At 39.1% G+C, this 15,681-nt stretch overlaps 1 protein-coding gene across 3 annotated transcripts in view; it reads left to right on the top strand.

Annotated features, from left to right (window-relative positions):
• The window catches only part of LOC147637617 (Metallopeptidase M24 family protein), a 212,691-nt gene extending 207,385 nt beyond the window's left edge, over positions 1-5,306 (top strand). The window contains exon 15 of one of the 3 annotated variants that reach the window (XM_086799443.1): positions 5,238-5,306. In XM_086799443.1, coding sequence (XP_086655569.1) covers positions 5,238-5,270 — 33 coding nt within the window. In that variant the 3' untranslated portion in view covers positions 5,271-5,306. Of the gene's footprint in view, positions 1-3,916; positions 3,978-5,237 lie in introns of those variants that run through there. The other 2 variants (XM_086799444.1, XM_086799442.1) reach the window with 2 other exon arrangements.
• Positions 5,307-15,681: the final 10,375 nt, after the last annotated feature.

Here is a 15,681-nt window from a genome sequence, read left to right as displayed (position 1 = left end):
GATACGCTTGTCACACCGACCCTCCTGTACGGAGCTCCAATTTGGAGACCTAGTATACATCACAGATCTCAGAGGGGGACAGATGAGGGATGGAGGCAAATGGAGAGACCATTGATTATGATGATTGCCCGCATGATTCGGAGCAAATCATCAGTACCACATGAGATTGTTCGGGCTGAGCTGGGTGCCCCATCAGTAGTAACCGAGGCCCTATTCCAGGCAGTTACCTTTTTAGAGCGGCTATGCGAGATCCCTCAACAGAGGTACTCCCGATTGGCATTGACCTCATCCATACAGCAGGTGGCAGAGGATGGAGACACTCATTGTTGGTACGCTCAGATGAGATCATGGTTTGACCTACATGGTTTGTGGATAGAGGCACTACCACCCTTTCAGTACAGTCTGGATTGTCCATTTTTGGATCTCACCCGCTCAAAGCAAAACCGCGTGATCAGGATGGATATCATCAGAGTGGACACAGAGAGGACATGGACTAGTCCCGTTGAGCCCTTGGGCACGAAAATGGCTCATTACAAGAGCCATTTTCTACAACTCTCACGGGATGATTTTATCACCCGCCGGCATACATGGATGTACACCTATCACATGGGATACGTTGTGCCATTGGACAGATCCGGACCTCATCACACCAGTTGCGGATTGAGACAGGGCGATATGTGCATCAGATTGTGCATGACCGCATTTGTCAGCTATGCTACGAGGAGGTAGAGACAGAGGAACACTACATGTGCTGATGTACAGTCTATTATGAGATCCGAGGGAGATATCACTGCCTCTTCGGAGAGGGTTTTGGGCCGTTACGCAGGGTCATGGAGTTTGAGGATCAGAGATGCCTGGGATTGTTTCTACTTGAGCTCAGGAGACATAGAGAGACCCTCTTGGCAGACAGGAGGCCGAGCCATGATGTACCTAGACAGAGGACCTTGATAGATTTCTTCGGCACCAGCACCAGCAACCTAGCCCACACACCTCCTGATACCTCCTCCATTGGGCCATCAAGGCACCGACCACGCTCCCAGGGAGTTACCACTGATAGAGCAGTTATCTTATGTCGTGCCCGTCGGCCACGCCCACGAGGATCCCAACCACGGCATCCTTACCATCGCCAGATCAGAGCCATTATTTGCCCTGCATCGGAGGCGCCTACCTCGCTTCTACGACTTCTCCATTTAGACAACCCCATGGCGGAGATACTTGATCTAAGGAGAGGGCAACACTTCAACTGATCAGCATACATGGATCTACGTGATATACATTTTTCAGTATTTTCCAGTATTTTCTACTCAGTATCATCTCGGAGTCTTACAGTTCTGTTCTTATAACTGTAGGACAATCAGTTTATTGTACTTTTTAGTCTCATTTAGTTGTTCTCTTTGATGAGACACCAACTTCAGATGTACTCTCAGTTTTGGTCTCATAGGCCACTATGGCCTCTTAGACATGTTAATATATCATTTCATTCTCTCCTACACGCTGCAGACCCCTCCCTCTGTTGTTGCTACATTGGCCTTCCTTCCTCATTGGTTCATTTTCCTGCCCGTCCAGTCGACTCCACCACAACCACCTCAAATAATCCCCCCCTTTTTTGTCAACTAGATCATGCAACCAACCCCCTTTCCCCCTTGCTATCGGCCAATCCCATGCCATCACTTTTGGACCGTCCGCCCAACCCGCTCTTATGGAACATCCGCCTTCCCTCTTAGCATCCGTCAACTGATCTTGGACCGTTTGCCAATTTCCCGCCCAACTCGTCTGATTTTGGACTGCCCGCCTGTACCAATTCCCTTGCTCTTGGTCCATCTGTCGGGCATCCCCCTTCGACCGTCCGAGAACATTCCCCCTCTCTCCGACTGTCCGCAACACCTTCCGTGAGTTTTCCCCCACGACCATCTGCCCCCCCATCTAATTCCTCCTCCACATCTTAATTCGTCCGCCGATCTCACCCCACACCCACCGTCAGCTCCTCTCATAGCTTTCGCCCCTTGTCGACTCACAATCTCCCACCCCTCAAGCCGCCGCCTCCTAGTCCACTTCATCAGCAGTCCTTTTTAGGATCATCCGTCACACCCCCCTCTTCGACCGTCCGTCATCCCCCCCTTTTGGGACATCCAAAGGCTTTTCCCTTACTCGTCCAGCTCACGTCTTCTTGGCCTGTCCGCCAACTCAACCATCTAATCTCCCCTCCGTCGCTCGAACCCAACCCCTATCGACTCGCCATACCCCACCCCAATCCTCACCCCTCGTCGACCATCCGTTTGCCCTCACCTGGACCACCCCTCATATTTAACCTTTCAACCATCCGTTAGCCCCCTCTTGGACCACCCGTCATATTTAACCTTTCAATCATTTGTCCAACTCAATCGTCCTCTCTGCACCATCTGCCAAGATTGCCTTTCGACCATCCATTCAACTCTCCCGTCCGCTTTTGGACCGTTCGCCAAATTTGCCTTTTCACCTATCTGTCAACTTTCCTCGTTCGTTTTTTCCCCTCCTTGAACCATCCGCTGCCTCACCCCACGCCCAAGCACCAGCTTTCGCCCACCCCCCCCCCCCCCCCTCCTCTTTCAGTCAACTCACCTAACCCGTGCCCCCCTACCTGCCCCTCCCGCTTTTTGTCGACTCATCCCCCCCCCCCCCCCCCCCCCCCCCCCCCAACCCCCCTCACGAGCCACACCTCGCCAGTAATTCTATCGAATTCGCCCTACTTCTTCTTGCCAAGTTAGTTGGCCCTACTCTTACCATCGGATTGCCCCCCACTTCTTGATCTCCTCCCCCGCATCACCCAACTTCCACTCAGCTTTCCCACGGCTGCTGACTCAAGCAACCCCACCCAAAAAATAAAAGATAAAAAATAAAAAACAACTCTCCAAGGGTATTTTTTTGTTCATTCCATCCATTCTTCCTCTATCCGTCATAGCTGACGAATTACATCACACCCTTGTGCCATACCGACACTCCGCCGCCCGCTTCCTCTGACCTGTGGGGCCTTCTTCTTCCTCCCCCATGTACATGGGATATGCCAGATGTGTGCTCAAGGCTGCCCTGCTGAATGGTCTTGGCTGATTAGAGGGAAACACAGAGTGTTGCTTTTGTGGGACACAGATCTATGTGTGAACCCTCTGTGCTAAGAGGTATTGTGGGCTGCCAGATTGGACATACAGGTGTAATTTGCTGGCTGGTTTTGTTGTACTCAGCTTTACATCATTTTGAAATTTAAATAAAGAAATACCGAAAGGGGCGCCAAGCTTCCTTTTTACCATTGACTTCTCCTTTCGGTAAGAAATACAAATTTAAATAAAGAAATACCATTGATTTGTATGGTCACTTAAAAAAGGAGAAGTCAATGGTAAAAAGGAAGCACATGGAAAGCACAAGGTGACACATGGACTGTAAAAATTTATGGACACATGAATGGCACAAGGTTGCATGTATCTTGTGGATGAGGGCTCTTTGAGATCTATAAAAACATGTAATGCTTGGCTATTTTTTGTGAGTTTGATTAATATGAGATGATGCCTTGATTAGTGATTTTATTTTAAAGTTAATTGCTCGTCATTTTTCAATCATTATTTTTCTTGATCCTCCCTAGCTTAGATAATTTCAACTTCCTATCCATAAAGTAGAAGAATCCAACAACTAACAGACCCATCATTGGCCACACCTTAGTCATGATCCATGTCATGAGTATTAAACTTTGAGATTTTAGCACGGAGACAAACAAAGAGCCATTTGTTCAAGTGGGATTTAAAAAGAAATGTTCCAAATTGAGTCATATCTTCATGCTTGGAGCTATTGTTGAGAAAACTAGGTCTCATAGATTGTGGGTTTATTGTTACTTTGTGGACTTTCAAGACTTTTATTCAATTTTGAGATGATGGTTGTTAGCGGCTTGTAGAAGCTCAATTTTCCATCAAGGGTATGTGGGGTGAGTTAGTGATTGGATGGGTTCAAGCACAACGGCATCTATACAAAGAGATCCATATCATCAAGGTCAGACATGACTACTTGCTTTTTCTTACTACATTTGGATTGTATGTTGATAAGATTTCAACCTTTAGGAGGCACATGCTCTAAACTAGCTTAGATTATGGTGCCTATCCTCATATATACATATGACATGGTCCTTATTTTAGATTCCTTAGAGGGACTATAGAGGCACCTTGATGCACCTGAGCACTTTTGTCATGAGTGGGGCTTCACAATGAATCATAGTAAACCCAACAATAAAAGTTCACATGAAGTTACATCCAAATTTTCTTTCATGTACCTTCATAGGGGCAAATTTCACCAGCTCAATTTTCTTCATTCTTCATGTGATCAGTTGTCCGAGTTGGTTTGGCGATAGGTTATTTCGCTTTGATTGGGTTATAGAGATAGTGCTTCGATATGAACCGGGCATCATTTAGAGCTTGTATTTGACACTTTGCTGAGACCTGCGAGATGTATGGTGTCTTGTTTTGGGATTAATATTTAAGTGAGGTAGAGTGGACAAGGATAGAGAGATTGTAAGTGATGATGTTCTCTTGCATGATCAAGAGTAAGCCATCAGTGCAAGAAGAGATTATGTTTGTTGAGTTTCAGGTGAACCCCTTGATCCTTGATGCTTGTTTCTGGATTGTCACTTACATATATTATGTACACGTATTGAATAGAGACCATCTCCCATGACTTGCTGCTTTCTTCCAAGCAATTGGTAGGGGATGACATCACTCATGTTGGTATTCTCACATCACCTACCAGTTTAATTCACATGGTCTTTGGATGGATCCCCTTGCCTTATTTGAGTACATTTTAAATGCAACTTTATTGGATCTCTCTCGAAGATAAAACACATTATTCACCTAGAGCAGGTTTGTCTTGACATAAGTATAACATGACTATCTCAATCAAAATCTCCCACAAAGTTTCAATTTTACAAAGAGCATTTTCTAAGAGTCACGAGAGGATGGTTTCATTGACAAACCCAGCTATCTATATAGGCACATGTCTCATGCTATGAGTATTGACATTGGAGAATCGAAGAGTCTTCCCACCAACTCCAAATAGAGACTGGGAGGGCATAACGTGAGAAATGTGCCCATGTAGCTTAAGCATGAGTACAAGGGTAGAGATTCAACAGCAGAGAACAGACCATGAGGGCAACATCTATGTAATAAACAAATCTTCAAGGGTGTGAAATCAAATGTTGTAAAGCTGCTGCTTCTTTTTTTTTGCAGCGTGAAAGCATAGGAGCCATCGACAAGGGTTAATACATATATGCTGGAATTGAAACTAGATTATTGGCACCACCTTTGTCAATATATATATATATATATATATAATGCGACTTGCTTGAAAAAACTCAATAAGTGTTTGACATGAATAATTTTAGATTTTCATAATTATTTGATTATTGTAGTTATTTCAAATTTGATTGAAATTATGGAAGTACGATTTTTTGTTCCATTGTATGAGTAGTTGTATCCCCAATTTTGAGCCACACTAAATTCTTAATGCTTTCACATATTAAAAAACTCAGATTTTTTGTTACATTGAAAAATCCTTTACTCGTGAGATATTTTTTTTCATTGTTGAACAAAAAAAAACTTTTTAAAGGAAATCTTTTGAATATGACAAGTAAAAATTTAAAAAACAAATAGGGTGCTCCACAATACATTCTCCTCACAAACCATGTCATAAACCATGAATTACCACTTGATGCACAATCATGAATGGGTTTCACCAAATAATTGAACATAACACATTTATGCCATACGATAGTGCTAAGGCCTCTCTCTCTCTCTCTCTCTCTCTCTCTCTCTCTCTCTCAGGACCAACATTGCAATTTATGCATTGGGCTTCAAGTGAAACCCAATGTCAAACCCCCTCTTGGTTCTCACAACCTCAAAACTGGTGGTATGAGGATGAGTGCCAAGCCACATGACTTCCATATTTTACAAGCAAGGGCCTATGAAAGATCTTTGCATGCAAATTGAAAAGTTTGTTTTGTTGCCTTACCTATATTAAAGAGTAACCATTTTTTTTCTAGGTACGAAGAGAATTTATTTGAGTGATGAAATCCCAAATGCTTGATATCCTTCAAGACAAAAGGTTTCTCATACACATCATAGACACTCATATGATAGACTTAGTGTGCTAGCTATATCCTTGAGGAAAAAAGGTTGCTCGCACATCATAGACACTCATATGGTAGACTTGATTATGCTAACTATATCCATCTACCTTCCCTCCAATTTATTCCACAACCACCACACTTTTAACCATAATGAGATTCACTAAATCCCTATTAAAGCTATATAATAAGAAGTCCAAGGACCATGAAACCTCCCTCTGAACACACCACTTTGCAAATGGATGTAACACCTCGACATTTATTCTAGCCAAAATCTTTAGTAGGGCTTTGTGTGAAGGCTTCCTTCCCTCTTAGTCCAATAACACCATTGTTCCTATCCATAAAGTAGAGGATCCCACAACTATCAGACCCCATGATTGGCCACGATCTATGTTAAGAGTATTGAAATCTAAGAGAGGTCATGGGTTCCAGCAGCCTTGACACTATAGGGTTATGTGTGAGTATTGTAGTTTCTATAGCTACGCTACATCCCCTCATAAGGGGGATTTCAAAAAAAAAAGAACTGAGATTATCTCCTTGGTAGAGAGAGACACCTTGGTCACATTATCTATGTTAAGAGTATTGGAATCCACAACTACATTCTATATACATATGACATGGTCCTTATTTTAGGTTCAATAGAGGGACTACAGAGGGGCTATAAAGGCACCTTGATGCACTTAAGCGCTTTGACTTTACCTCCTCTATACATATGACATGGTCCTATTTTAGATTCAATATAGAGGGACCATAGAGGCATCTTGATGCACTTAAGAACTTTGAGTTTACCTCCTATATACATATAACATGGTCCTCTTTTAGATTCAATAGAGGGACTACAAAAAAAGAGGGACTACAAAGGCACCTTGATGCACTTAAGCACTTTAGTGATGGAGCGGGGCTTCACAATGAGTCTTAGTAAATCCAGCATTAAAAGTTCACATCAAGTTGCATCCAAACTATCTTTCATGTAAAAAGGTGATGTAGTTAAGCTTGCATCTTCATATTCTACCTTGGGTTAACTTTCACTTGCTTAATTTTCTTCATGTAGCCGGTTGCCCAAGCCTACTTAGCATTATTCACAAGGTTAGAGAGACAATTCTTTTACAAGAACCAAACATTAAGAGATGGCATTTGACACTTTTTTGAGACTTAGTAGATGTATGGTGACTTGTTTTGAGGCCAAGATTTAGGTGAGACAGAGTCGAGAAGGATAAAGAGATTATGTTTTCCTACATGATCAAGAGTGAGCACATGATATTATGCTTGTTGAGTTTGGGGTGAACCCCTTTGGAGTGAACTCCTTAATCCTTGATGCTCTTTTCTAGATTATCACTTACATTTATTTAGGTATATGTATTTGAATAGAGACCATCTCCCATGATTGGCACTTAAGTCTTCTTCCAAGCAATGGTGTTTTCACATCACCTACCAAGTTGACTCACATGGTTTGGATAGATTGCATTGCCTTATTTGAGCACATTTTAGATGCTTCACATGGTTTGGATGGATCACATTGCCTTTTTTGAGTACATTTTAGATGCACCATTATTGGATCCCTCACAGTACACATAAGATAGAAGTTAAGCATGGCTATCTTAGCCTGAACTTTCCACAAAGTTTTAGTTTTACAAATAGCATTTTCTCTAAGAGCCAAAAGAGGATGGTCTATTTGTCTCATTAAAAAAAGAACTTAGACTTGCCGAAACTGAAGAGTTGTATAAACATATAAAAATAATTTCTTATGATAAGATTTTGTTTACATGGCATATTCAAAGATTTTGTTATTATTTTCTTTTTACATTAATATGCACAATATATGAAAAGTGCTCCTCACTCTACCTCTTTTGTCATGCATAACCTACATAGATGTAGTCTCTATTCAGAGGTGGTCTTTAAGTCTCTTTGTAGAGATATTGAAACCCTCCTCATAGCGTAGAGTATACAATGCATCTTAACATATAGTTCTCTTCATGTCTATCGTGCTTAAGCTGCATAGCCACATCTCTAATGGTATGCCATTTGCTCTCTTTGTTTCTATTTGGAGGTGCTGAGAAGACTCTTAAACTTTCCAATGTTAATCCTCATAGCATTAGACATGTGCCCATACAGATAGCTCTCTTTTAATGTTAGGTCTATATTTGTTTTGCTTAGACTTATAGGGTAGGCTAGAGATAGTGTAGATTAGCTTAGGGTAAAGATTAGCTGATGTGTTATTAAAATTATATATTTTTATTAATAATATGATATTTTACTCATTATATTATAGATCTAAAGTTTATTGATATATATAGTATATTTAGATCTAAAGTTTATTGATATATATAGTATATTTAGATCTAAAGTTTATTGATATATATAGTATATTTAATCATATAAAAGATATATATATATATATATATATATATAGTCATTACATCACTGCATTAACGTGCCATTAGCATCTAGTGTGTGTGAGTAATGTACTTTCCGATTTCCAACCAAGCCCTATATATATATATATATATAAAGTAAAATAAAGTTTTAATTGGTATATATTTAATATATACATATATATAAATGAAAAGAAATTAAACTATAGATATCTTAAAGAAATATAGTGTAAATGCATATTAAAATAAATAAGTAAATACGTTAACCATTATGTACATATAAGTATACATTTAAATAAATAACTAAATACATTATACATTATGTATGCATAAGTATGCATTTAAATAAATAACTAAATTTTTTATACATTATGTACATGCATGTTATACTCAAATATTGTGTGTGTGTGTGTATACAAAAGTTATTAAGCTATATATAGTATAATCTAATTTTTATTTTAATATATTCAAATTCAATAAATTACTTATGATTAATGTAAAATTTATCTTATTAATTGATGTTCATGTTAAAGTAAAATTGTCTATATATGTCTACATATATGTGTATGCATATAAATACACACACACACACACACACACACACACACACACACACACATACATACATATATATGCATATAAAATATCTATTTTGTATAAATATAATTAATGTTTCTATATTAATATACATATTCCATAAAAATGATTATAAGTCTTTAGTTTATGATTCCATAAAAATGATTATAAGTCTTTAGTTTATGATACCAAAAGATTTTTCCATTTTGAATGTAGTGAAACTTACAGGTTTCAAGTCCCCCAAGTCACACAAAGGTTTGGACGCAAGTCCTAATTTTAGGGCATGGATTTCAAGTCTAAGTTTCAAAGCATGATAATATTTGAGCACTAGTCAAAAGGAAGGTGCAAGGTTTTTCCAAGAATATGAGTTTGGGCCTTCCTCACAATGCACATGAGTTTTGCACAGAGTTTTGGTGTGTGACAAAGTTCTTAGAGATGGCAAAGGCAAGAATGCTTGTGAGGAGCTTACCTATGCAAACATGGTGACTAATGCAAGGGTATAACCTTCTTAAACCAAATAAGTACCACCCGTCTCCAATGACATGTATGAGATGATGTGCATGATGAGAGTAATGTGGGATAGTTTCAATGATAAGCAATCCAAACTTTAAGACAACTCATCAACTCGCAAAATCAACTTATCAACACTTTCAAAAGTGAGATGGCTTTTTTGAGAAGCGAGTCAAGGAATGGTGGTGGGGCCATCCACCTTATCAAGATGAGAGGATGCATAATCATGACCTTTGCAAGGTTCTCATATGGATCAAATTCCTCATGGTAACAAAATGCAACAACACTTCTCTTTTGATGATGGGATGCTATGGCCTACAAAAGGAGTTAATATTAGATATGGGAATGCCATGTATGTTGGCAACAACAAGGGGAATGTTCTTTCTTCGAGATGTGAATGATATGCATGTTGGCAACTAGGGAAATGTTCCTTATTCTCAAGAAAATATGCACCATTATATGCCAAGTACATCTCATGGCCCTGCTTCTCATACTTCTAAAAGAGGAAGAGGATTGGCACATGGCTCTAAACACCTGGTTTTCAATTTTGTTGGAAGAGCTCCAAGGATGCGAAGGGAAGAGTTGCATGATGATTATTGGCACATGCAAGAGGATTTGCATGATGATTGGCAAGGGAATTTTAATCATGGGCATGCAAGAAGACATGATGAGTTCAAATGTGTCAAAGACAAAATAGTGTTACCAAAGTTTAATGGAGAGAATACTTTCAATGAAGACTTTGAAGAGTGGCTCAACAAGATGGACTTCTACTTCAAAATGAACCCTAGAAGTGAGAAGTCTATGATTTACTTTGCAACGTTGCATTTAGAAGGTTATGCACATGCTAGGTGGAGGGCATTTACAATCTCAAGCTTATGAAGTTACTTCATGGAATTCTTTCAATGATGAAATGAGAGACTGTCACACTTTTATCTCTCAATTTCATCAAGACAAGCTTATGTGTTGAGTGGAATGACTTGTAACAAAGGCAAAGTAGTGTCAAAGACTACACCCACATGTGCATGGGTTTAGTGAAGAATTTAAGAAGGCCAAGTACATCAAGGTTTTAAGGACCAATATTGGTGTAGATTTCAAGGCACAAAGGCCAACCACTCTCAAATAATCCATGGTTTTAGCAGAGATATATGAAGAGAAGTATTCAAATGCATGGTTAAATCGAGGGACTTTTCATAAGGATTCAGCTCCTAATACTTATGGCAAGTCTTTGAAGGATGCTAAACTCACTTCTTTTGTGCCCAAGTTTCCTACTGTGTATGGAAGTGGAGGAAAATAAAAATACAAATTTGGCAATACTTCTCATGCTCCTCAAAAGTCTACAAGTGTTGATGGGAAGCCTTCTAATGGTGCTACCAAGAGCAAGTTCATAAGGGAGGATCGCATGAATGAATTGAGGAGTAAAGACTTATGCTGTAAATTTGGAGAGAAATGGAATAAGGAGCATTACAAAGTTTTCAAGGCAAGGAATATCAAGCTTAATATAGTGTAATCCGAAGTCTTGGATGATGATAATGAGAAAGAGGTTGAGATCTTCAATGATTGCCAAGGATTTAAGGAGAGTGACCATGATTATGAGCTAGATGGTGAATTTCCTTTTGACCCTTATGGCACTAAACATTGGTATCACAAGTTGAATTTGATGATAGCCTACCTATGTGTACTTTAGAGGATACTTGTATGGAACCAACCTTATGCACATTGTCCCATGATTCGTATGCTGGGTACAAAGGAGCAAACACTTTGAGGGTCAAGGCATACATCAATGGAAGAGTTACTCATGTGTTGGATAGTGGAAGTACACATAGGTTTGTGAACACAAAATCCATATACAGTCTCAATTAAAGCCTAAGTGTTTGATAAATTTTCATAAAGTACAAGTGGCTAATGGGGCTAAAATGGATTGTAAAATGGTATGCCATAATGTGGCCTTAGTGCTCTCACATGATTACAATTGCAAAGTGGATTTATTGATTCTTGACATGGGTCCCATTGATATAATCTTGGGGTGTGCTTGGTTATCTACTCTTGGATGCATAACCATGAAATTGCAACATGGCTACATAAAGTTTATGCATAATGGAAGAGGTGTCACTTTGTGGGGTAAACATACACCAAAGTTGAATCTTCTCAATTACACTCAATTAAAAAGGGAGCTTAAGAAGCTAAGCATGGTATATGAATTACAGCTTTGCAAGGAGGAGGATATTGGCAATGAAAGCAAGGTCACATATGAGGGAATGACCAAGTTGCTGGAAGAATACAAAGATATATTTCAAATGCCAAAATGCTTTCCACCTATATGCGGGAGATTGATCATGGAATAGATCTTGAGCCTAAACTCTAGGCCTATCAACAAGCCACCATATAGATTATCAAAAGTGGATAAAGATGAGGTGGCCAATCAAGTCCAAGAATTAATGGATATGGGATGGGTGGAACCAAGTCAATGACCATTTGTATCACCAGTGTTGTTGGTGAAGAAGAAGGTCCCTTTCGAATGTGCATTGATTATAGGGACTTGAACAAGATCATAGTAAAAAATAGGTATCCTATTCCAAGGATTGATGATCTATTGGATGAGTTGAAGAGTGCCAAGTTCTTTACAAATATCGGCTATCATCAAATAAGGATGAAAAGTGGTGATCAGATTAAGATGGCACTTCGAACCAAAAGGGGGTTGTATCATCATATAGTGATGCCATTTGGGTTTTACAATGCGCCGGCTACTTTTCAAGCCTTAATGAACAAAATGCTACAACCATAACTCTTCAAGTTTGTTTTGGTCTTCTTTGATGATGTCTTGGTGTTGTACAAAAAAAGTGAAGAGGAGCATTTGGCTCGTTCACAAGGTCTTTGATGCACTTCGAGAGTAAATGCACTTCGAGCCAACCAATTATAAGCAAAGGAGAGTAAATGCACTTTCATGGCAAGTGAAGTTGAGTATCTTGATCACATTGGGGGTGAAAATGGCATTAGAGTGTACCCAAGGAAGGTGGAATGTGTGAAGAATTGTCCTATATCTAAGAACATCACTCAACTAAGGGGATTCTTAGGGATTTCTTCATTCTACCAAAGGTTCATTAAGAAGTATGCTCACATAGTAGCTCTAAGTTAAAGAAGGAGGCATTCTTTTAGGATGCAAAAGCCCATAAAAGTTTTGAAGAGTTGAAGATAATGCTTACTTTTGTCCCAATTTTGGTATGCTCGAATTTCAGCAAGCCTTTGACTATTAGAGTGGAAGAGGTATTGGTGCCATGTTGTATCAAGACCATGCAACCTTGATGATAAATAGAAGGAGATGCATGTTTATGATCAAGAGATGAGTGCTATATTACATGCAATCAAGAAATGGAATCACTATCTCTATGGAAGCAAGTTTTATGTGAGAAGTGACTATAGGGTTCTCAAGTACTTTCTTTCTTAACCAAATCTCGCACTCAAGCAAAGGCGGCTGGTAACCCTTCAAAATTATGATTTTGAAATTACTTATATTTGGGGAAGGATACCGTGGTGGCTGATTCACTCTCTAGGATATGGGTATGTACATTGTTTTCCATCACGAAAGGGCATACAGATTGGATTGAAGACATCCAAGAGGAGTACATGTTGCATAAGGAGACTTCACAAATGATGCATAAATTAGAACTTTGTACTTGTGGAGAGTTACATTATTTTTTATTACAAAATGGACTCCTTTACTTCAAGGAGAAAGTGTATCTTGTGCCTCATTTGGATTTCAAGAAGAAGGTATTGGATGAGATGCATACTTCTCCCATGGTAGGAAACTTGGGATTGTTCAAAACTTATGATGCCATTAAAATGAGCTTCCATTGGAAAGGCCTTTGGAGTGATGTGAAGGAGTATATTGCCAAATGTATGCCTTGTCAACTTAATAAGGATCCCACACAAAATCCCAGTGGTTTGCTTCAGCCTTTACCCATTCTGAAGGGTTGCAATGGATTTCATCATGGGTCTTGCTACCACCAAGAAAGGGTGGGACAACATTTATGTTGTGGTTGATCGGTTGACTAAGCTGCCCATTTTGTGCCTACAAAAGTGGCATCTATGGTTGCATGGCAATTCATGGAATATGTGTTTCAAATGCATGGCATGCTGCAACAAATAATGAGTGACCGGGATGTTAAATTCATGGGCACATTTTGGCGTACATTGTTTGAGAGCATGGGCACTCAATTAGCTCCAAGTACAGCCTATCACCCGGAGACCGATGGTCAAACCGAGAGGGTTAATAAATGGCTTGAGACTTACTTGAGGAATTATTGCTATGAGACATAAAATGCTTGGGATGATTGGTTGCATTTGGCTGAGTTTTCCTACAATAGCACTTACCATATGAGCATTGAAATGCAAGGATAGGAGGCATCAAATCTGCTCAAACATGATCAAAAGCTTCAATTTCACCCTCTCCAATAATCAATGGCTATAGGTGACCCCAAATAGACTCCCTTCTCCACAAATTCGTTTTTGTGGAAAACGATGGTTTTGAAGGTTGTAAAATACAAGCTTACAAGCTTTAAAAAGCCCTTTTTTGTTTTTTTTTTCTAATCGCATGCCGAAAAATTTTGTAGCTTCCTTGAGAGTTCCAAATTTTTATCCATATTTTTAAAAAAATTCCAAGCTTTTATCTATTTTCTAAAAATCATTTTAGCTTGATATCCTTAAAAGGCAAAAAAAAAATCCCATCAAATTTTTTCTTAGCTTCTCCATCAATTTTGAGCTCAACTCATGTGCAAAGCTGTTTGCTAGGCTCATAATTAATGTTCTAGTGTGATGAGTGCCGACCTCTCCATTATAAATTTCGAATCCAGTGAACCCTTGTACATCCTCTACAACAACTATAAATCTTTATTTTGTAGTGGTCAAACAACACGCCAAAGCAACTTGGTCATGGTAGCATTATCTTTCTTCTTTGGCTTATATAAAGCAAGGTAAGTCTCTACCTATATTTGGCACACACAGTGTTATTTTGATCAACCCAATCATGATTTGCATTGTGCAAATGAGGTAACAAATCTCCAATTCCATCAATTCACAATGAATCTTTCTTTAGGCAATGATGATTTGAATATCGACAACACTCATGGCTTCACCAACTCCCCACTTCCTGAGCTAATGCTTGATTAAAATCTTTCTTTAATCTAAGCTCAAAAAGAAGAGCAACAACAATGCATACATGCAAAATCCTTATTGGAGCATGATAAGCGCACTCGGGCCGAGGATTCTCAAGAGGATGATCGCATCGCCAAAATTCTCAAAGCAACTTTTGATGTTCAACATGCACACAAGGAATCCAAGATAAGTCATCCCTCTTTTACTTTTGCAAAGTTTGATGGTAAAAAGATAGCTACTCTATTCTTCCATGGTTAAGCCAGTTTGATGATTATTTTGCAGATGAAAGTTTCTAAAAAAAGGATAAGATCAAATGTGCTACTAATCACATGGTGGATAAGACATCTTTATGGTGGAATATGTTGTGTCATGCTATCAACAAACCACTTGGGTTTATTTTTAAGACAAAGTCAAGAAGAAGTGTTTTCTGCCACCCCAGTTTCATCTACAAGCATTTTGTGCATGGAGGAAGTTTTCTTGGAATGATCGTGACATTGTATCTCAGTATACAAAGCATTTTTGGCAAAATCTACTACATTTTTGCATGCTTGAGGATGTCCCTGATGATACTTTACAACAAGAATACAAAGATGATCTTGAAGAAGGTATAAAAGCAAAGGTGAATATGTTCAAACGTCCTTCTCTCTATTAATCTATTTCTCTAGCTCACGATGCATAGAAAAAGCTTCGCTCTATCAGCAAAGTTTTTCGGCCTATGCAAGGCCCTCTCCCATATAATTGGCAATCAAATTTTGTGGGCAATAATCATCCATTCAGACGATCTTTTCAACCCAGTTCTTTCACTTCAAATCACACTAATTCTTTTTAAAATTCACGTGCACCCCCATCCAATTCCTCCTAAAAATGTATTTGGGACAACTTCAATTCTAAATCTTGTAAATTTAAACTGTATACCTAGTCACAAAGCACCCATAATGCTTC

Source organism: Cibotium barometz, chromosome 6, assembly GCF_041138505.1.
Source record: "Cibotium barometz isolate CiBa-2024 chromosome 6, ASM4113850v1, whole genome shotgun sequence".
Taxonomy (NCBI): Eukaryota; Viridiplantae; Streptophyta; class Polypodiopsida; order Cyatheales; family Cibotiaceae; genus Cibotium; species Cibotium barometz.
Note: the sequence above shows the minus strand (reverse complement) of the source record. Positions and strands in the feature narration are given on the sequence as shown.